General features: G+C 34.7%; 1 protein-coding gene across 1 annotated transcript; it reads left to right on the top strand.

Moving 5' to 3' along the window:
• Positions 1-1,445: 1,445 nt before the first annotated feature.
• Positions 1,446-23,123, top strand: LOC113240102. Its single transcript, XM_026477323.1, has 7 exons — positions 1,446-1,602; positions 1,795-1,899; positions 7,340-7,525; positions 8,040-8,117; positions 15,280-17,579; positions 18,071-18,274; positions 22,956-23,123. The coding sequence occupies exons 1-7, from the start codon at positions 1,446-1,448 to the stop codon at positions 22,989-22,991; spliced, it is 3,066 nt and encodes a 1,021-aa protein (XP_026333108.1). The 3' UTR covers positions 22,992-23,123.
• The last annotated feature ends 203 nt before the right edge of the window (positions 23,124-23,326 follow it).

Raw genomic sequence — 23,326 nt, 5'->3', positions numbered from 1 at the left:
AGAAAAATAAATATTTTTCCACATTTGACACCTGTCAAAAATTGAAGATACTGAACGGAAATGGTGTAGCATTATAAAAATTTTTACCTATCGTTTATTTCGTTGTTGTCCAATAATTGTAAATTTTGTTTCACTCGAACTTGCTTTTAGCTATACAATTTTATTTTATAATTCACGCTAAATAAAATTTCAAGAGATAAATCTAAACATAGAACGTATTATGAGCCTCCGAACTATATTTTTCCATATTTTCGGAAAGTTTTCTGGAAAAATTTCCATTTTGAAAAATTTCCACTTGAAATTTTTTGGAAAATTACCCTACAGTAGTTACATCCAACTGTAACCTTTTTGTTTAATGCTATAAGTTTAAAAAATGGAACATCTAATTATTTTTATGTATTTTATCAAAAAACAAAATCATTTGCATCATTTTTCTTGTCTAAATTTTGTTGTTGTTTTTTGTTCTTATTAAAAAAATCTATAATAACTAATTTGAAGAGATCAATGGGCCGATTAATCCATTAAATTACAGATGTCGCGATACAGATCTCTAGTTCTCATTTATTTGTTTGATTTTTTTTTTTTTAAATTATTTAGGCTTTGGCAAAGCCATCAGCCTAAACATGTAGTTTAATTATGTTTCTGTAAATATGGCCGCCACAAAGAGGATAGGCAATTTGATGCGGCGTGCTTGGATTGACTCGGAATTCCTTAAAACGGGCCGATACGGGTATTTTAGTTCGAGATTCGTATAATTTCGCGTTTTAATCTTCGATTAAGGCACAATATCACTATCCTATTCCACTTTAAACTAGATTTCACAAAATAATTGAAAGTCAAAATAAAAACGACACTTTTCCCTCCAAAAGGTCCAGAGCGAATCTTATTTGTTTGACCTTCGTCTACACCCTTACCTCACCTACACCCTTGAAATTGTTGTGCTCTAATTGATGATGATGAGTGATGACCACTACGAACAACAGAAAGAGCACTATATATGCATTGTTATAATACTATGTATTATGTATATACGAATCTCTTTTTACATTAGCACTTAGCCGCAAAGAAAGCGCTCTAAGAAAATTAAATCCACCCATCCACATAAAAATTTCTTTTAAAAGTTCCTTGTTGTCTGACAAATCTGACGTCTTGAATTAGCATTTCATTTTATACCACCACTTATAACAGTTAAATGGTTTATAGGTTTTGTATAATGAAGGTGCAGTGTGAATAAAATATTTTTGTTCTCTATCGCAGTCTCTTTCTAACCTTAAAGTTTTTGCCGTTCATTTAATTTCCGCACACCAACATTTTGCGTATTGCGACATTCCACTGTTTAATAGTTAGAGAATTAGTGAAAAAAGAAAAGAATTGGTAGTTATCACTGCGGAAATGTAATCATCTGATAATCATAACTCGACGTGAATTGAAAACTTCCGCGCGAAATGCCTCCAAAGAGAAATGTCGAGCAAACTTCTGCTCCTAATAAAAATATCCTAGAAAAGCCTCCTAGAAAGAGAGCAAAGAGGGAAAAGGTGGAGAAACCGAAACTTAGGACGCCTACTGTAATAAAACTTAAAATACCGGTGCCAAGAAAATCTCGTAAGTACCGAAATATTTGCAAATGTATGTAGTAATTGGACACTGGTTATAAAAACTCTGAATCAGCTTTATCTCTAAATTTGATACTCATAACTATTGTTTAAATTCAACGACTTGTGTGTGACATATCATTAAACTGTAACGGGTAGAAAATTAAAATGAAAGTTATATTAAAATCTCTTTCTATTTCAGAAAATGTTGTGTCTCCAATCAAAGAGCCTGAACTTACGCCTAAAAAGAAGAGACGGCTGTCACCTATTGGAGCTCTACGGAGAAAAATTGAACTCGCTAATGAAGGTATAAAGTGACCACGAATAATTTTAATAATGAGTATTCAACAAATTTAATAATGAGGTTGCGGGTAACTTATGTAGTCCCACACCTATCTCCGATTAGTGTTGTCGACATGTAAATAAGAGCCGTTCATACAAAGTGGATTTCGAGTAAAAATTAGGAGGAGAGGTTATATGACCAACACTCTTAGCCTCAACTAGTAAATAGCAAACACCCACCTAACAAGCTTTTGGATTGAATCCACAGTATAAGCCAATTATAGTCAAGGACATATTTAGAAGAATGCTAAAAAAGGTTCCTTTAAATATAAAAGAAGTTATTCTATTTTCAAATTAACATTCTGGGAATTATGTGGCCAGTGGATCAAATGAACATTTTTATAATAATTATTTTTTTTACGTTTCTCTAATTTCTGTGGGTAAAAAGTTTACAGAGTAGATAATACCTCCCTCTAAAATCTGGAATTATTAAAAATAGAAGGCAAGGAATCAAAATAATATAATTTTACAAATACAAAACTTTTCTCTGAAACACACTATCATAGTAAAATAATTACAATTAAATATTTCCAGTATTTCACAGGGACGATTATTCAGTCCACATATTGATGCTGGACAACTAGAAAGTTTCCACTTTTCCACAAAGCAAATAAAATTAGAGACATAATTTTTTTTCCTTAAAAAAATTTATTTTAATTGCTCTTGTATAATTTCAAAAGCACGTTAGATGTTTTACCTTGCCTGTGCCAATATTAATTCCCTGTCTACTCCAATTTCTGGTCATAAGCTTCAGCGAATGTTTTAATTTACAGTTATAATATTTGACACGCTAATTACAAATCTAAAAGCAATTCAAGTTAGTTTTTGCAACAAATTTGAGAATCTGCTCATTAAATATCCTAGCGTTAGGAATCAGGCATTACAAAGTTGACATCCATAACTTACCACCTCAAATGTTCCCTTGTTTAATTATTGCTGCAACACCAACTTCATTTTATTGCTTGAAATAAATTTGCCTGTCTTTAACGTTTCCTGTTAGTTTTTAATTTGGTACAAGAGTACGTCAGGAGAAGCTTCCAAGTCACACTAGACATATAAATTAATCCTCCATCTTCTGACACTAATAGCAATATACTGCCTCTGAGGCCGAATGGTTACCACCCTGGTCTGCCACCTAGAGGTCCCGAGTTCGATTCCTGCCTGGGCTGGGAGGAATATTTGTATAACTTACATTTATTTCTCTCATGACTTTGGGTGTACTTTATGGTTGTTTATGTATGTGTCCATAGCACCCGCGATATAGTGTTTCCCTAGTACGGGGCTATGAATGTGTGCATTGTTAAGTTATTATTAATATAATGTAGCGAAATATTGTATGGAAAAATGATATGAATTACGACTAAATAATATACGCTCGCCACGCGGTTTCCATGTCGTTTATGCAAAAAATCGTGGATTGAAATATATTGTATGTGTTCTTGTGTGCAATTAAGATTAGTATAAATAAAAATAAATAAATAAATAAAATAACATTTATTTGACAGATAGATAGCAACAATTCGATCATGAATATATTGTTACGTCAGTCCCACACTAGGCAAGCCTGTATCATGGCATCCCAGACAACCGATTTACATAGAAATACTTAGCTTCTAAATTGGACGAAATTAATTATAATTTGAAAAAGTAATCCTAAGACATATTATGTTGGAACAATATTATAATTTGTATTTAAATTTATATATAAAGATAATTAATAATTGTTTGTATAACTAGATAATATTATTTTTTTATTTGAAATAAAAATGGCATATTTGACCTCCATTATACCCGATGGAAAGCGACATAATGACACAAATAATGCCTATTCACTCTCGCCTTGAAAAGGTTCAAGCTATAATGTACAAAGGTTGAACCCCGTCTTTGATAATTGTTTTATAATATAATCAGTGAAATGCTGCTGCGACAAGCAAACAGTTCAATTCTCGACAAAATCTTAAATCAAACCAAGAAACCAATTCTGTAGTGTACATATATTTATTTATACACCTTGAATGCCGAGCTCACATGATTTGATGACATTATTGTACACACAGAACTATAAATACAGTTGTTTTTTTTCTTCCGTCTTACGTCTTATCGCAGGCAGGTTTGGGTTTGACACAGTATTGGTGCAACGACTATAATCACCAAACCGAAACAGAGGAGGGCAATTTTCAGACCACCATTATTTATTCGTTATTTTAATTAAGCGTAGATCTTTAAAGGCATTCTGCGGGTTGCGTGATTCTAATATTGAATTAACAATATAAACTCTGTCAGCCGTGATCATAGGACTTGTAAAAGCCCCGAAACGTTGGTATGTTTGTAAAAAATAAATATACGCTGTTTGGGTTCAACACAATAGTTCAATTGTCAATGTGTAACAATCGCGAGAACCTAACCAATCGAAAAATAGAACTCGCCACCAATCTACCTTATTGTGTGCAATAAAAGTGCGGCCTGTGAACGGAAGTACATGAAAAACTTGAGTTCTTTGTTTTTCGCAACTGTTTCACATAGGAAATAAAACTATTTTTCGAATTTCAACCACGTATATTTGTTTTTCTAACAAACCAGACAACCGTGACCACGGGACCTGTAAAGGTCTCAAAACGTTGGTTTAGGTAGGTACGCAATTTAGATCCAAAATAGTAGATTGTACAACAAGTGCATAAAACGCGTCATTCTCACCGAGACGAGTATATCTACCCGAGCCGCAGACGGGAGTGGATACTTAAGTCGAGGGTAAAATGGGTTTTACGAACGAGTTATACACTCTGCTTTTCACTTCGATTGCGAGGAAATTGAACAGCAATATTACCAATAAAAGATTATTTAATTAAAATTGAATGTAAAATTACCACAATTAGACATATTTAATGTGATGGTTTGTTTTAGTTTATACACTAGACCATAAAATCATATTTTATGCAGCCTACTTACACCCAGCATAAATACGAACTTTAAGAGCATGTGAAGTGAAAAATAGTTTTATTACCTAGAGATCTTTTGTTTTATATTTTGTGGTGAGAACCACAAGATAAAGAAAAATAAAACACGTAACACATTTGAACCAATACCAATACCCAGAAAGAAAAAATCCATTTTCTGGAAATTAACATTAATGTTTCTATTAATAAGTTAAAATTTTAAAAAGCCAGATTTCTGTTTAGTGACGCTATTTGTTTCTAAATAATGAATTGACAATACAAAATATTGACCTCTTAGAAGGTACTTCCTTTATTTTACTTAGTGTCAAATATTATTTCTCATCAAATCTTCAATGTTTTCTGAAGCTTGTCGTCATGCAAAAGTTTTTAACAAATTTAATTTTAAAAAACGTTGGAAAGTGTATTGAGTTAATGTTAATTCGTATTTAAATTTCAAATCATTGTCTGCATCTTATAAACACGAAAGGTAAAAAGTTTGTTTAAAGGAAAATTACCTGTTTGCTTATTATGTGGGTTATACTTACTTATGTGGGTTATATGTACACGATTTTATTTTGATTTTGATTTATACAACCGTACAATACAGATTAACGTTTGATTAGTTACAGAATGTCTTTTTTTATGGGCAGATCAAACACAAGGTTAGTTATCATCATCAAACTCAAGAGTAAAGGCAGATTCATGTTACACCGTGCCGTTCTCCGGTCGTGTGCCGGCCGTGACACGGTCAAATATATATGCTTTTGTATGAACTTCATGTTAGACCGGGCCGAGTCCGTGCTACGGCCGAGTCATGGTCGGGGCACGGCGTCGAGTGTTTTTTTCCGGTTCCAAACCGACCCGATCGCGACACGTCGTAATATGAATGCATTCGCCGGGCACCCGGAGGGTAGTCAGTGTAGTCATTATAGTGTAGTGGACAGCGCAAGCGCAAAATGCTCTCATCATGTCCCACTGTTAATACAATCGTGTATTAACTCAAAAAGTGTATTTTATTAGAATCGATGAAAAACTAATTAGTCACTTCCTCTGAAAGATCATGAAATCTTGTGTATAAGTTAAAATTTATTACAGACATCTAAACTTGAAACGACTCGGCACTGTGACAGCCCGGATCCGCTACGGTGTAACGTGCCTTTATACTCTTGTCGGTGGAGCATCTTCCAATCATCTCTCTTTTAACCCATCTCCTTGACCTCGTTGTATGACACGATTTTCTTTTATTTGGTCTATGTAACTGCGCCTAGGGGTCTATGTAACTGCGCCTAGGTCGACCTCTTCCCCTTTTTTCCCTCCAAAGAAGTTGTCGTGTCGTATCAAAAGTCGAATCATTTTCCTTTTGTAGATGTTTCATAATTTTCATTTTTCATGTTTCATATTGTAAGACGCGGGAACTCTACAATATTCAGGATCGTTTTTTTCTCGTTTACTCTTAAAGTTAGTACAAATTGTAATATAATAACTAATAACACCATTGACTTACAATTATATGGACGTCGGGTCCGCGCTAAAAAGTGTCCGAACTTATAGGGCGTTAAAATCGTATACAGAGCGTCATTCACGCTTTAGTCACGCGTTGTTCGACTGACAGCGACGCAAGCAAAACTAGACAGTACTGCGATGACATTACAATTTAAATTCAACGTTTTAGTTTATTCATATTCCTTTACATGTCACTACGTTTAAATAGGTTGACTTGGGACATTTTTTGCGTGGTTTTTGTATTAGACCCGTCGTCCATATAATTGTAAGTCAATGGTTAACACCCAGTAAGTAATATCTAAATTCTTCGAATGAATAACAACTAGAATGTAAAGGTTAATATTAATCAAAATTTTTAAATGTGTAATAATAAGTAGTGATCGAATAACCGAACGCTTATTTACCTAAACTTCATTTTTGTCTCCACGAAAAAGTAATATGCCTTTCTGAATATAAAAATATATAAATCAATTTAGTCAATCACAGGCTCTCGGATTGAATATATAATAACACACACACACTCATAGTCCCGCACTAGGGAAGCCATGTATCGCGGTTGCCATGGACACACACACATAGACAACCACAAATTACACCCAAACTTACAAGAGAAATAGATGTAGGCCATACGAATATCAATCAACCAATCAAACTTGAGACTTCTGGGTGGCAGTATTAATAATTTCATCATAATAATTTCTATCATTTACGAAATAACTTTAAATTAACTACAAAACAACATATTTTAATTTTATATTTTTTCTAGTAAGGAATACAGAAAAAATGTACATCGAAGGTACCTAGACAGCCGACACGCGTGATGTGATTTGGAAAGAATGGGGATGATCAGTTAAGGGGTGATCAGGGGACTAACGTGATCAACAAGCTGAAATTTCCACTCTTTGCAACTCGCGTCAGGAAGGATAAAGCAAAGGCTTTGATTAAAAATTTGTAATTGTTACTTTACAGTGGCCCTTGCGCAACTAGTGAAACCTGGAGTCAATGAATCACCAAAGGTTCCACCAGTCGAAGAACCTAAGAAACCCAAGCGAGCACTCCGAAAACCCAAGGCCAATGTAGCTACCAAAGGAAAAACTAAGAAATCGAAAGATATTCCTGAAATAGTGACTGACTGCGCTTCGGATACATCTGCAGGTATGTTTTTGACTAAAAATCTTATTGTACACAGTTCCCCATAAAAGAATCGTTACCTTTATTAAACGAAATCGTGGTACCTTTCGACTTAGTTATAAGCTAAATGTGATGGATATCTTCTTTCGTAATGAAATTATGTACATTTTTACGGGCATACAAAATTTTAGGGTAAATGCACTGTGATGCCACAGTTATGATACCAGTTTCCTTAATCTATTCTCTGAGATAAACCCGAGAACCTAAACTGCAAAAACTCTCGTATTTGCAACACAAGTATGGGTATATCTGCCGCTTTACCCCATATGAGAATTCTGTAGGACATTATAATACGGAAGTAACTAAAGTAAACTATTCTAGCAGTATCAACATCGCGATCGGTAAGCTCACGTATTCTGCGGACTGCGTAATTGCGTATGCATCGGAGCGTAATGGCAACATCATTGTTAACAGTGACTCATGTTGGTGTGATTTTTGTTATTTGATATTGCTGCAATTTGTTATACCTTTTTTCCAGAACCTGTTCAAGACCAAAAACCGGCTAAAAGAGTTAATAAAAAACTCGCTACACCTAGATCTGATGCCAAACCAAAAGGTATTTTATATGTTTATTCATTTGTTCTTAATTGGCAATTTTTTTGGGAAATTGGGAATTGACAACCGTATTTTCAAATTAGTATTGAAATCACCCAAAAATGTAGTCCCTACTGTAGCTTGTTTTGTACAAATTTCAATACAAAAAGGACAATGCCCATTTTGGACTTGACTACCTCGGTAGCGCAACAGTTTATACTGTGGGCCCTGGATGAACAGGTCCTGGATTCGATTCCCGGTAGAACCAAATTGGGAAATAAACTTTTCTAAATTAGTTCTACTTGTGTTCTGGGAAGTGTTCCAAAGTTAATTTCATTACTCTGGTATTCTTAGTGTCTGGTTTCAAACTAGGGAGTTTGAAACCAGGTAATTGGTGTGATTGTCTGGTAGATTTATTATTGGTACGTAGATTCGCAAATGTTTTAGTCGCGACCGGAGTAAAATTTAAATGCACTTTTTAATACGTAATCAAATCTTAGTTGAAATATATAAGAAAACTATTTGAATTTTTAAAAATACGTTGTCATAATATATTTAAGACATAGTAAATATGTTTTTGAACGTAGCACGACTTACATTTTGACATTTAAATTCAAACCTCGTTTACGCTTGTCATGATTTGTCCAACTGTTGCGGGTCCCTCCATAATACTTCTTAATGACTTCTCAATTATCGTTTTACACTTTTGCGGATACATCTTGTCTGTGAACTTAAGACGGACCTTGAATTCGTAATTACTTTACAAATGCTTATTCTTACTGATTCCTTATCTCCGACACCGTACCGGCCTAAGCCGTGTGGCCGCGGACGCTCCCAGCCAATCAGAACACGCGAAACTATCTCGCGAGGTTCAGTAATACTTGAACGGTCGCTCTGATTGACCAGGTGTGCATCGGCCGTTCGTAACACCAACGGTGAGACAATTATGAACGAAAATTAAAATAGTTATGATACCGACAAATCTTCCTTAACTTGAACTTGACTCTCAATGTCATAGTTGTCAGAAAAGTCAAGAAAAACACGTCTCGAAGCTGTAAAAGAAACAAAAACTAAGTTGTATTACGTTCAAAAGTAAATGTTTACAACGCTTTCAATATTTTTTAAGTATTAAAAAAATGCACCGTTTTTATCACAGGCGTCTTTCGTAGTTAAACTAAGTGTTATTTTTGGTGTATATCTGACTGTACCTATCAAGATATTTGACTCTGTATTACAAAGTAACATATTAATATTAAATGCTGCATATCAACTTTCCCTTGTTAAAATAAATATAAATCCAGTGTAACTAAAAGTATATGGAAATACTAACTAAGCCCTGAATCTGCGCATGGGAGACGTCTAACTTTTTTAGCTGGACTATATGTAACTTGGGCATTGTCCTTTGTTGTTGAAATCTTGAAACTTTTGTCATAATTGCAATACTAATTGCGATAATGCAAAAATATGTTTAAACCTAATACCTGCAACGCTGTCCTCCTTATATCATAACCAGTGATCGGAATTGAGGGAGTTTTTATACCTAAAGTTTGAACGTTTTCTTAGTATGGACATACCCATTTCGTGATATGATCAAAAAATATCCCGGGATACGTATTACTTGAACTAATTTAAATTACTATTGAATAAATTCATAATACTACTGAATAAAATTAATATTGTTGTATTACGTTTTATTTATACGTAGGTATTTATTTATAATAATTATAGTGTTTAGTTTGACTCACTAAAGTAATTGTTCTTTCAAAAGGAGAAATATATCTAAGATCGGTACAGAATGTGTAGCAGTCTTCGCTGATGCTGTTATTAACATAAACATAAGTACTACATACATAAAATGGTAAAAACAAGATGTTCGTCACACAAAATAAAAATTTTTCAAGTTTTTATCAGACTTCGTTGTGGTCAAACGGACACTTTGATGAGTTTTTTTTAAGATGAACTGCCAAAATGAGGTGATGCAATTTCGGTGAAAAATGGTACATTTATATGTTCTGGTTCCGTATTGAAATATTTGACTTGGTAATTTAAACATAATCGACCTTACTAACCAACATTCTGGTATTAAAAAAAACCAGAAAATTAAACTAAAACTAAACAACCTTTGCCCTTTGTTAAATATCGACGGTTTTTATAGTTTATCTTATCTTGTTTCTGTACTGTGTAAAAGAGATAACAGTTACGGCTTTCCACGTTGTGTGAAAGAGAAGCTATTACTTATTTCTGCAGCGAAATATCCGTGCAAAAAACTCTTGTAAAATCTTTTGCTGAGTGCGCACGTGTTGTGAAACTAAAGTGTTGACCCCGGCTTGTTATTTTGGAATTTCACCGGCTTTGTTTGACAACTACGGCTTGATTTTGTGGGCTGTACTACAAACGAATTTGATATTTGCTATTTTCTTATCTTCAGTGTAAAAATATTTGCAAATTTAAATTTGCTATCTAAACTTTTTTTATTTATATTTTATGACTTTATTAATAAATAATACAACGCACTATTGCATTTTAATTATGTAACTTGCAAAGTAATAAAAGAAGTCAAAATTTTTGATGATTTGATTATAAAAATGTTGAAAAGTATCATGATATGCCGGTTATTATTGCATCATATTACAAAACAAGACAACACCGAAATCCCTGCTTTAAAAATGTTTTATGAGGGTTAACTTTATTATCCCTGTTGTTGACATTCAAGTAAAAACGCCTGATAATATTGAACCTAGCATAATTTCTCCATTCAAATCCATCTAAAAAGACCACGTTACCACCATGTCGGCGTGGTGCCAGAACGTGCGATGATAAGAAAGCGACAAAGGGTGCCGCGTGGTGAGACAAAAATCTTTTTTTGTTAGTTTCTAAAGCTAATCTCATTGTCTGAGTGATAACTGGAAAAAAGAGCGAACGAGACAACATACCTGCTTGCGTGCAGTTACATGTAACCCCATTAAGTACAATTTTTGTAATTGTTCTTATTCGATGTTGTGCTTGTCATGCGTTCGGGTGTTATTTTGAGTTTTTCTGTATTTTCTGACAACTTGGCTATCTCACAACGGTTTTTGATTTGCATTGCGATCTGGATTTTGATTTTACTTAAAACGACGACTTTACGCTACGAATCCCTGAACCAGCTTTTACCTGCGACTTGGACTTCATATTTATTTCACTTGCAAGGTAAGAATGAATTTTTTATTATTTATTGTTGAATTTTTAGTTAGACAATCTTTTTAATTAGAATTATTTAAAAAAAGTGGGAAAATACGGCAGAGTTTTAGAGATAAAAAATTAAAATAAATATTTAAAAATAGTAATTCACCCTGAATCTAATAAAGTTACCGAGGTTCGTAAAAATGTGCTAATAAACAGATACATTTAAACTACGTATGTAATATTTACTTATAATGTTTTTAATTTTAGTATAATTTTTTTCTTTTAATTTATCCAGAAAAAAATTACACAAATTACAAAATTATATATTTTTTCTATAACACTGCAATTTTTAATCGTTACACCTATAGGTTTTTGGAATAAAAAGCAGATTTCCGAGAAAAGACCTCAGTAATACCTATACCGTACAGTAGAATACCTATTTAACTTAAAAAAATGATTATGAAGAATGTGTAATTCTACATGTTAAAGAAGAAAATTATTAATTTTATTTTTAAAAGATCTATCTCGTTTCATAACATCCAGATATAAAAGTACCTTCATAAAAGTGACTACCCTGAAAAAAATTATAATTGAATATAACTTCTGAGTTTTACGATATTTGCGTGTGGTATTTTTATGATGAAATGAAAAATATGAGACCTCAATAATAATATAAATATCTTTTCCAAAAACGGCGGGCTTTAGAGAGAAAAAAAAACAAAAAAAATTAGGCACGCTGAATCTAATAAAGTTACGAACTTCGTAAAAGATCTTAAAAGTGCAACTTAAGACGTACTTTTTAACTATGTATACGGCTATTTAGTAGTAAAATTCGACTAGTTCTAAGCGCGCGTTAGCAAAACGCGCGTCGAACGCTCCTAAGAGAACAGGCTCTTAATTTACCAACTATGTGTTTAAAATGTATTTTTGTGAAATAGGCAGTTATATAATTAAGTACTTTTAAAAACTCTGTTTCAAAATGTTTTGACATGGTCATTAGCAGCTTTTTTTTATTTTAGGTATTATCACTATGGAAAATAGACCAAGATCAGAGCTGGTTTATAGCTGGGTTGTCGACTACCCAGAACTGGTTTACGATCCCGCAAGTGGTATCATATTTTGTACAATATGTGAATCCCACATAAAAGCTACTCGTAAAAGCAACGTAGATCGGCACATCATAAACGCACTTCATACAAGACGACGAAAAAGAACCCCGGATGAGTTTTATTTTGATTTAATAGAATTTTTAATATTATGTAACATACCTTGGACACAAGTGAGTAACCCAACGTTACAAAAATTTTTCAACAAGTATATATGTATAAAATGTTGTTGTACTTGCTCAAATAAGGCAGTACCTTCAGAATCATTGCTACGGAAACAATATTTTAACAGATTTTTTCAAACACAATTAAAAGCTACTTACGATGTAATCGGAAACAACAAGATTTGGTTATCACTTGACGAATCCACGGATTTTTTGGGAAGATACGTTGTAAATTTATTGGTGATGCCACTTATACAAAATGTGGCTACCAGACCATATTTAATAGCTTGTAAAATGCTAGAAACAGTGAACAGTATAACTATGTCCGATTTTGTAATAGAATCTTTAAGAAATATGTGGGGAGAATCATTTGAAGAGAAAACAAGTAATGTGTTAATGTTATGCACAGATAGTGTGGCATATATGTTGCGAACTGGACGCCTATTAAAAATTGATTTTCCTAACATTATTCATATAACGTGTTTAGCTCATGCTCTTAACCGATTGGCAGAACAAATTCGTTCACAATACGAGAATGTTGATTCCTTAATATCCAATGTCAAAAAGATATTTCTGAAATCCCCAAATCGGGTCAGAATTTTAAAAAACATGTATCCAAACTTGCCGCTGCCTCCACAACCTGTAATTACAAGGTGGGGCACGTGGCTAAAGGCAGCAACATACTATGCTACACATTTTAGAGAAATATCGAATGTTTTAAACAGTCTTAACAGCAATGAGTCTATATCAATTAAAAAAGCAAAAAGAGTCATACGAAATGAAAATATCGTATCAGAGCTTAATTTTATTAATGAATATTTCACAATAATAGACGAAGCACTTACTGAAATACAAACAAAAAAAATATCAATAATTGATTCATTTTTAATTTTTGATAAAGTCAGGTCTTGTTTAAGTTGGACCTCAAACGAATTAATAAATAGTAAGATAGAAAAAGTACTAGATCGAAATCCCGATTATGATGTAATTAGAGAAATAGGTGAAAAAATTGTGAAGGGAAATGAAACAGATTACGAAAATTTTTTCAAATTTGCGCCTCTTACGTCTGTGGACGTTGAGAGATCTTTCTCAACCTTCAAGTGGATATTAAATGTAAAAAGAAATAGACTTAAAGAAGAAAATATAGAAAAAATAATGATTATCTATTTCAATTCTTTACAAGAAAGGGAAACAGATCTAGTACAGGAAGAATGATAATTTTTCCTCTTTGAAGCATTTACCCCTAGCGCAAGCCATACAGAACTGGCTTCTAACGCTGGCATGGCGCGTGCGTCTTCTCGATCGATTCAAATTTCATGCTTATCGAAATAAGGAGCAAATTAAAAATGCGTGAGGAGTGATCCGCCATTTCAGCGCACGTGCTCTATTGCCGTCATGTGTGTTTTGTCCAGTTTGTGTGGTTTGCGCCTAGGGTGTCGATATCCTCTTTAAATATGTTCCTGACTTTTATTACAGTTGATTTCGATTTTTTGTTAAGCTATATTTTATTTTTATAAATGAGACATGAGTAAAATATATTTTAAATATATATAATTTTATTATTTTATTTTGTATTAATTATTCCCAAGTCCAACTTTTTATAGACGAAACTAAAGATACTAATAAAAATGAATTTCCAGCAAAGTAACGCCTGAATCTATAAATTATTTGTAGATAATTAATAGATTCAGGCGTTACTTTGCAGAAGTCCATGTTGATGAAAATGTAAGTTAATTAATTTGCTACTCCGCTAACCCAGTGACAGTTAAACCATGCAAAATAGCCACGCTTGTGTTGAATATATTTTTTTTTATGCAGATAAATAACTATTTCAAGAAAGTATTTAAACGTCTTTACTTTTTTTACTGGACTGGCTCTGAAATTATTAAATTCGTTTTAGGCACTCACCAGCCGCTCGCTAAGTCCTAACCTTGGTAAATTAATTTTTTCTTCTTAATTTACTCAAAAACTATAACCTGCGGAGTAAAAATTATAAGAACAAAAAGTATTTATTTATGTCTTATCTATCCAAAACAATCATTAGACAACTTAAAACAAAAAAAAAATCTATCGGAATTTTTTAACTCCAGTAGTCTTGGTAAATAAATTTTTTCTCCTTCATTTACTCGAAAACTATCGCTTGCTGAGAAAAATTAATAAGAACAAAAAGTGTTTATTTAAGTCTAATCTTTCCGCAGCAATCATTAAAAATAATTTAAAACAAAAAATCTATTCCGGTTAGTACCGGGATTTGTAAAAGGGAATGTCCACATTATTCTTAACGTTGCTCAAAGTTTCTGTATAAAAACTCCCTCAATTCCGATCACTGATCATAACTAACGTAAGCGACATTTTTAATCAAATTGAGTGATTAACATATCTAGGGACCACCGAAAAGACACCTACAACAGCCTCTACTCGTAAGTGGTCTATTATATTTTATTTAGTTTCGGTTTTAGTGTTAAGCAAAATCAGCGCGATTGACGTTTTTACTAACAAAAATGACTAGGTGCCGATATCCCGAAATATACCGAAATACAAATGCGCTAGTTATGACAAGGAGGCCAGAACGGACACATTGGGAAAATGCGTAAGAACTGCTGACTCGGTCAGTCGCTCAATTGGTAAGAGCGGTAACCACGATGAGGCAACAGACACTGGTTCAAGTCCAGTCAAATCGAAAGAATTTTCCTTTGTGTTTGTTCGATTATTGTATCAATGATAATTGCGATACTGTCTTTGTTTATAGTTACAAATAAACAAATGAAAAAAGCAGATTCAACATCGAAGAAACCGCGAAAACAAGTAAAGGAAATACATAACAAAGAGACCAAATTACAAAATACGGACAAGAAACCCCGTACAAGAGGTAACGCTTTGGAAGAAGTAACTTCAACTGACATACCAAGCTCTCCATCGCTCTTGGATAACAAACAAAAGACGGTCCACAACGATATAAAACCCACAAACACAGAAATGACCCGCTCAGCCCCAAAAAGTCCTCTACCAATTGACTCTCGTAAAACTAGCACGTCAGAATGTCTTTCTTGGACTAAAGATATCTCGAGTTCAAGCACAACCACATGTGTTACTGTTGATTCCAACGATTTCTATAGAATTGATAAAAAGATTCCTGTGTTAAGACTGTCTCATGTTGACAACAAGTGGCGGAGACAATACAAAGAAAACGATGACTGCTGTAGCAACTCTGACTCTGAAACCAGCGATATAGTGACCAAATATACTTCTTCTTATAGCCATTCATCTCGATCTTTAGACCTAAGTTCAGACTCAAGTTATACACACCAAAGCAATTTTCAAAGCAGCGCAACTAAAGATGAAATCTGCAAATTTGCTCTAGAAAAGCTTTCTTCGCAACTAAAGAAGTTAGATTTCGAATTCGTTAATTGGATAGGACATGACACTGAAACTGTTGACGCAGAAATCAAAATGATACAGGGCAAGATGTTCAAAATCCTCAAAGAAGAAAATGAAGCCATTACTCTTTGTCGAAACATAAAGAAGTTATTCACACCTGTTGACAATAGTCTTTTAAAAGGCAAAAATGAATGTGATTTAACAGAATCGTCTAACGAGCTCTTGGAACGCGCCAATAAGGAGCTCAATAATACAATTGATAGATCTGAGGATGATGAATTTACTTCCAGCAGAAGTAGGTATGTCATGTTTGATCAGAACTGTCAGGCGGAAGAAGATCCGCTTCAGGAGCCTAAAGTTACAAACGATAACTCAGAAGGTGACGACAATTTTATCTCAGATAAAGTACAACATAGTGAAGATAGGTACATGTCCTTTGAAGAAACGCCTTATAATGATGACGACGACGCACTCTCTCTGTTTGCCGAAAGCTTAACTGGTATAGAATCTTCTCGTCTCAATAGTTCGGCATCCATGTCGGTAGCTGCTTCCGAACACGAAGAGTACATCCCTCAGCCTCTAACAAAAGACTTTGTGAACTTAGAAAGACATATATACCAGCCAACTAAAATTGCAGCATCTGAGCGAGTTCAAAATTTTCGAATCGAAAAACAAAACGCTGACTCAACTTATAGAGAAACTGACTGCGACGTCCCACGCCATCCTGAAGTTCGAAATAAGAATTTAAAATTGCCTATCTGTCCAACTAACTGTACAACTCCATCTAATAACGTTCAAAGAAAATTACCATCTATATTTGACACGACATATAGAACTCCACCAAGCACTAGAAGTGTTGTCTTCAAGGGGGTTTGTTTCTATAACCTCATTTCCAATTGTATGAAGGCTCGGTGTGTATTCCCTCATAACCAAATCAGTGAAAACGAAGTAAAAAATATACTGACCCGATTAAACGAGTATGTATTCGTTCAAGAGTACATGATTATGAGAAACTGGCCCGTATTGCGACGCAAATTTGGCTTGTTGTATGTAGAAGAATGCCAAGCAAGACACTTAACTGGAACACTCTTAGAAATGACCATAGATTTTATTTCAAAGGCCAAATTTGACTCCATTGAAGACTTGACGTTAAAGGTGAATGTCTCAGAACTCACTTTGCTACATCTTAATACAGTTGACCTTAATGATTATTGCCAAATACTCAAACACAATTTTGGACAAGACATTTTGTTGTGTGATGTTCTGATGCACACGATTGCTGTAACACAAAACTTTTCACGATTCAAGTTAGTGTTTATTAACTTGACAAATTACGTTATCGAAATTGGGAGAAAGTTTAGACACGACGTAGCTAGTCAAATATTGGAACGGGTGTGTATCTTGCCCTCTGAAAAACCTCTTGCTTTGGCTGTAGTGAAAATAATACAAAATACAGACGCTAGTATTCTCAATAATTCAATGATCGAGCAGTTCGAAAAGCAGTTGTTGTCACTTGATAAAAAATTGTCTGAAGAACTGTTGCTGTACAAGAGCCAGTCAAGAAAGAATTACACCTCTCCGCTCTTGAGCCAGGAATCTGATCAAATAAGCTTACCACATTCGGACAGGGAAAATAGATATACGTCACCAGATACTACTAAGTTGGATATGGTAAGTGTTTTTCGTTTTTTACTTTTTCAATTTCAAAAACCTTTTATAAAAAGCGACTCTTCTTTGTCGCTAGACAAAACCTAGTGATGAGCCTACAGCGCGCAGCGTCGATACTTAATTTAACTTACTATTTACTAAATTGATTAGTTGTATAGGTTTACATTTAAGATATTCTAAAGTGTCACTATAAACCAAGTTAGTTAATACCATAGTTGAAAAATATTGACTTGTTTAAGGTGTACTCATATTTCGTTTGCAAATTGACACTAGGATTGCAGTCGTTAAGTAGTTTGGATGCTAGCTTACACACCAGCAGTACTGGCAGCCTCAAATTGGCGCTGCGACGCGACTTTATATTCTACGAGATAAGGTTACATTTCTTTAGACAAAAAATGAAAAGTTATGTTGTCGGCAGTAAGTTAGAAGAGAGAAATTTGAAGCGACTGTTAGTCGATAATAATGTATTAATAGTTTTTTGTCTAAAATTCCAGATCAAAGCAATAAAAGAACCGGTTATAAAACGGACGATAAATCTACCGCAGATGGCATTCTCACCTCAGTGCCAAATAATTCAGAGGTCAATTAAGCCTGGATGGAGAAGCAATAATTATGGTCGACACGGGCTATTACTGAGGCCGCCCATGCCTATTAGAGTCCCAGGACCGACACGACATGTAGCTTTCGGATCACCGCCTGTATGTACGATTTAAATTATCACTATTAATATTTCCGAAAGATTATTAAACGCCCCGTAAACGATCAAATTATTTGTCAAATTCATCTTTCAAACTTCACGTTTTCTTCAAACAATATCGCAAACGATCAAATAAAGCATCAAACAAGTTTGTCAAACTTGCCAGTAGTTCACACTTGGTCATCGCCTTGTACAGTCATACATGCCGTACTTTACAATGAATCATGTCTCTGTAATTTATGCAATGAGTAAGAATAACGGATAAAGCGTTTTTTGCGTTAACTTTAGCACTATGTATTAAGAAAAAAAGAAATAGACGTTGGTCTAGAGCCTTAGTTCCAAAGTGGTCCTGGGGCTCCACCAGGGGTTCACGGGAGATTCGACGGGGTTCTACGTTGGCGTGACAAAAAATAATATGGATATGGAATATGGTAGAAATGTTGAAAGTGGTCTATGAGAAAAAAAGTCTAGGAACCTCTGGTTTAGAGTATAGTTTCCCAAAGTGGTCTATGGGCCCCTTCGACGACCCACACTTGATGAGGACTACTTGGGACTGCAGAGAAATGCCTGATTGAGAATTCTTCGTGAGCTTCTTGGTCTTGCTTAGATCGCGGTTAGATTTGAAATACCGTCCTACTACCAACGCTTCAACTTTTATATTATTATTGGCCAGCCGTACCGCTCGCACTCTTTTAAGTGTGCGAGCGGGACGGCACCAATGTAGGAGCGGGACGGGAGAACTATAAAGATTCCAAGCAAGACCCGCCTGCCTCTCATTTATTTACAAAAAATTATACATTGTGTCTAGAGAATGATTGAAATTGAGATAAAAATATACCCACGAAAGTTAAAAGACATTGCGCACGGAAGCAGAGGACTATGCGAAATCTAGCAAGGTGTACTCATAGGCGACAATTGAAGTTTTGTTTGACAAACATGCCAACATATCTTCAATCGTGTTTGTCAAACACGCCGTTATCATACATTTCCATCAAACACGTAGATTATTTGACAAACGCATCATACACGACCGCAGACGATCAATTGTTATTTGTTGTGCAAGGCTGCAAAGTTGTTGTTTGACGCGACGCGAGTGCTTGTATTGAAACCTGAACAAGCGAAGGATTAAAAAATATGTAAATTCCTGAGCGTAGAGAGGATTTCAAGGCACGAGACGCAAAACAACTTTGCTGCCGAGCGAAACACACAACTTTTCACCTCATTATAACGAGGAAAATGGTACATGAAAGAAAAACAGTTGAACTATAACAAAATAATTTAATAAATAAAATTAGTTAGCGTTATCAATTTTATGTTATCAGTAATAAATTAAATGTACCAACGGTTTTATATTACATAAATAATGTACGAAAAATCGCGTAGTTGAACGTGGCATTATGTTTTTTTTCATCGAAAGAAAAAGCTAGGTTATGTTAAAACCGTTCAAAAAACGCTTTTGCGCACAGATTTCTAATGAGAAAGTCTTTCCCAGCTTGTGGGGTGAAAAAATTTTACAAACGTACAATATTAGAAATTATTTAATCGTTTACGGGGAGCTTTAAAAAGCTTGTTTGCATTACTCTTGTTTGCTGTACTCTCTTTCCCCGTCCAACATCATCCCGAAACAAAACTGTCAAATAAGTAATGATCAACCAAATTCAAAGACGAAGCATAAAGAACCTTCATACTTGGCATTGTCTTTTAATTTGGTCGTGTATTATTTATTTGATAGTAATTGCTTCGGACGGATGTCGGACGAAGAACGAAGGTAGTAAAGTAAATAATTGTAGATGTGGTCTTATTATACCAAGTATAATAAGGCCATGTCTGGAAAAATTATAATTTTTCAGGAGAATGGTCTAAAGATTCTTAGAACGAAATTAGTCGAGAAGTTTTTTTATACTTAGATAAGAGAGTTGTAAAATTTTCTTATATACTTAAATTGTTTCTTGTGGTTACTTAGTTTTATGACTTTCATGTGATAAAAGCAATTTTAAGGTCAATCCACACATATCCGGGCCGTGCCCGGGACGTGGACGGGCCGTGCTCCATCAGGGGCTCAAAAAAATATCGTTGCGTATATTTTGTATGTTCTCGTTCACACATGTCCGGGACGGGCCCGCAATTCATACAAACTAGCACGCCCTGATGTATGTGGATAGCCCTTTATTATGCTAAGGGTACGAATTAATATAAGGAAAACAACGTATTAAGCACAAAACAAAAGGGTTGGAAAATGCAGCCCCCTAACCAAATGATTTAACAGCCCAACTGAGATTCATACTACAAATAAAGTGAAACCAGCTCCTGTTTAAATGTTGATTATTATGAGTTTTAACATTTCACTCTGAATTCCAAGCTAACCGGTCCCACCGATCTTGACGAATGTATCTAAAGGCAGTGTTATCCGTCTCCGGTCTCGAATTCATTTTCCCAAAGATTTATATTATGAAAATTAACGATAGTTGAAGTCAACATCATACAGTCCCAATTCTACTAATTTTAAATCATCTCAGTTGTATGTATTGTCAATGGCAGGTATTCTGTTAAAAGTAACCGGCAATCTGTCTCACTACCGCTACACATGTCTCTCAACCCTGACATTGGCAAAATCGTCGCGCAAAACGACGGAGCCATAGACACAAAAGTTGAAGTTGAAGTTAACAGTAGTGACTAGTCAGTGTATTTTTAACCGACTTCAAAAAAAGGAGGAGGTTCTGAATTCGACTGTATGTTTTTTTGTTTTTTTTTTGTATGTATGTTACGCGATAACTCCGCCATTTGTGAACCAATTTTGATGATTCTTTTTTTTGTTGGAAAGAAGGTACTTCAGATGTGGTACAATTTCAATTTCAAGAAAATATTCCACCTCCTAGGGTCGTATTCTAGAACTCTACTCAATGCTCAAGTCAGGATTTGAGTATGGCTTAAAGCACTCGAAATCATACTCAAGTCCCTGCCATTAGGGTCGTATTTCCAGTGCTTGTGTTGCCAGTGCAATCCTGACTTGAGCATTGAATAGAGTTCTAGAATACGACCCTAAGGGTGGCAAACTAGGGGATGAATGACTTTTGAGGTCGGTTTTTTAACCGGAGGTTAGGTTATTGGTATTCTGCTTTTCGATGGCACGTCGATGTTTGATGTGATGGCACTTTTTTTGCGATTTCTGACATTTCGAGTACTCTTACCTCAGTTAGTCCCATGGAGACTATTGATCCTTACCAGAGACCGGGTCGAATGGCATAAAAAAAGTTTTGTAAAAATTGCCTTTTATCTTGCGGACTGTACAATTTTTTCAAAATCTGTGAAGGCCAATCAAAATATCTACAAAATTCATGGCTAGCCTTTTAAAACCGTTTTTCTGTAACTATAACGATTAAAATTGCTGGCCTTGCTGCCCCGTCTCACATTAAGACCCTGTATATTTAATTTTTTAATATATTGGGTCTCAATGGAATTACAATGACCAATAGTTACAAGAAAATTAGTAGATGGTGCCCCTGGGCCCCAATTCTACTATTTTAAATCATCTCAGTTGTGTTAATGGCAGGATTTCGAACGTTTAGTATTCTGTTAAGAGTGGTGGATTGTCAGTGGCTAACCATCAAGCTAGCATTCAACTGCCATTGCAATTTTTTGGTATTCTGCTCTTCAATGGCGTATCGACGGTGTAGTCTACTAAATATTTGACATTAAATTGCTGATTAAACGAAATAAAAATTATGATATTGTCTCTTTAAAGGTAAAATTGCATATGTGACATTTTCCACAAAAAATCTCCAAATTATGTACCAGTTGTAAGAAATTCACGATCTTTCTGCAGATGAAACTCTTGTTCAGTTTATAGCTTTGTTATCGAGTTTTTTGTGTAAAATGTCACTTTAGTGGTTTTATCTTTAAACGGGCGATATGCGGTAATTTCCATGATGGTTTTGGTAAGGAAACATGGATCGTTAGTAATTGAATGAATGAATGCCATAATTGCCGTTCCACTCACAATTAATTGAGACTCAGCTGCCATTGCAAGTACCTTTTAGCATCATCATCAAACCATTTATACACCCCACGGGCACTGGTCTCCTTTCACACGAGGATTTAGGCCATAGTTCGCTACGCTGGCACAATGCGGGTTGGAGACTTTACACGTTTTCCGAGGGTTGTGGACCTTCTTCGACGTGCAGGTTTCATCAAGATGTTTTCCTTCACCGAATAGTTCATGATAAATTTCATTTTAAATTTCATTTTAAATTTCGCACATAAATTCCGAGAAACTCAGAGGTGCGAGCCCGGATTCGAACCCACGACCCTCTGCTTGAGAGGTAGTTGGTCAAACCATTAGGCTACCACGGCTTCTTTTAAAGAAAAAATAGTAGAATTGTGCCCCTGTAGGTTTGCGTTTGTTTGGCAATATCATTGTGTAGTGAGACTGAGAAACGCTTCCCGTCTGGCTTGCACTTATTAGCCAGTTTATAGGGGAAAACGGCAGCTAGTGTTCGTTAACGTACAAACGCGCAACGCTCAATAGATGGCGTACAAAAGCTCATGGGATGTATTGTGGCGTCATCTGTTAGCAGGAAATTGAACTACGTAGTTGACGCCCGTCATTGAATTATTGGAATAAAACTGTATTTCTAGTCTGTAATGCATGAAAAACGTCATAGTAATAGTTATTTTTGTTACAGAAATTCCCAAGAAGATCTGGACCAGATTTCACTTAATCTGATAGTCGTTAAGGAGTTTCATTCACCGCGCGCGAGGTGAAGCATGTAATCATTTATTTTATGTAATCAATATTACAATTTAAAACACAATAAAATAAGAACGCCACTAGTAAAAACAATATTTTAAAATAATTATAAAAAAACATACAAATTAGTATAAAAAAGCCGTATCTAGTAAATCATATTTAAGGTTCAATTTACATTACTACGGGACAGAATGAAAGTGAATTTATGTACCGAATTGTACATAGTATAATGAACTTTATATCAATTGTGTAACGTAGAAACTAAATACGATGCAGTAGCTGCGGGAATTCCCGAGCCTGCGCGAA

This window comes from Hyposmocoma kahamanoa, unplaced genomic scaffold (genome assembly GCF_003589595.1).
Source record: "Hyposmocoma kahamanoa isolate Upper Pololo Valley unplaced genomic scaffold, ASM358959v1 120, whole genome shotgun sequence".
NCBI classification, from domain to species: Eukaryota; Metazoa; Arthropoda; class Insecta; order Lepidoptera; family Cosmopterigidae; genus Hyposmocoma; species Hyposmocoma kahamanoa.
This window is presented reverse-complemented; position numbering and strand designations above follow the sequence as displayed.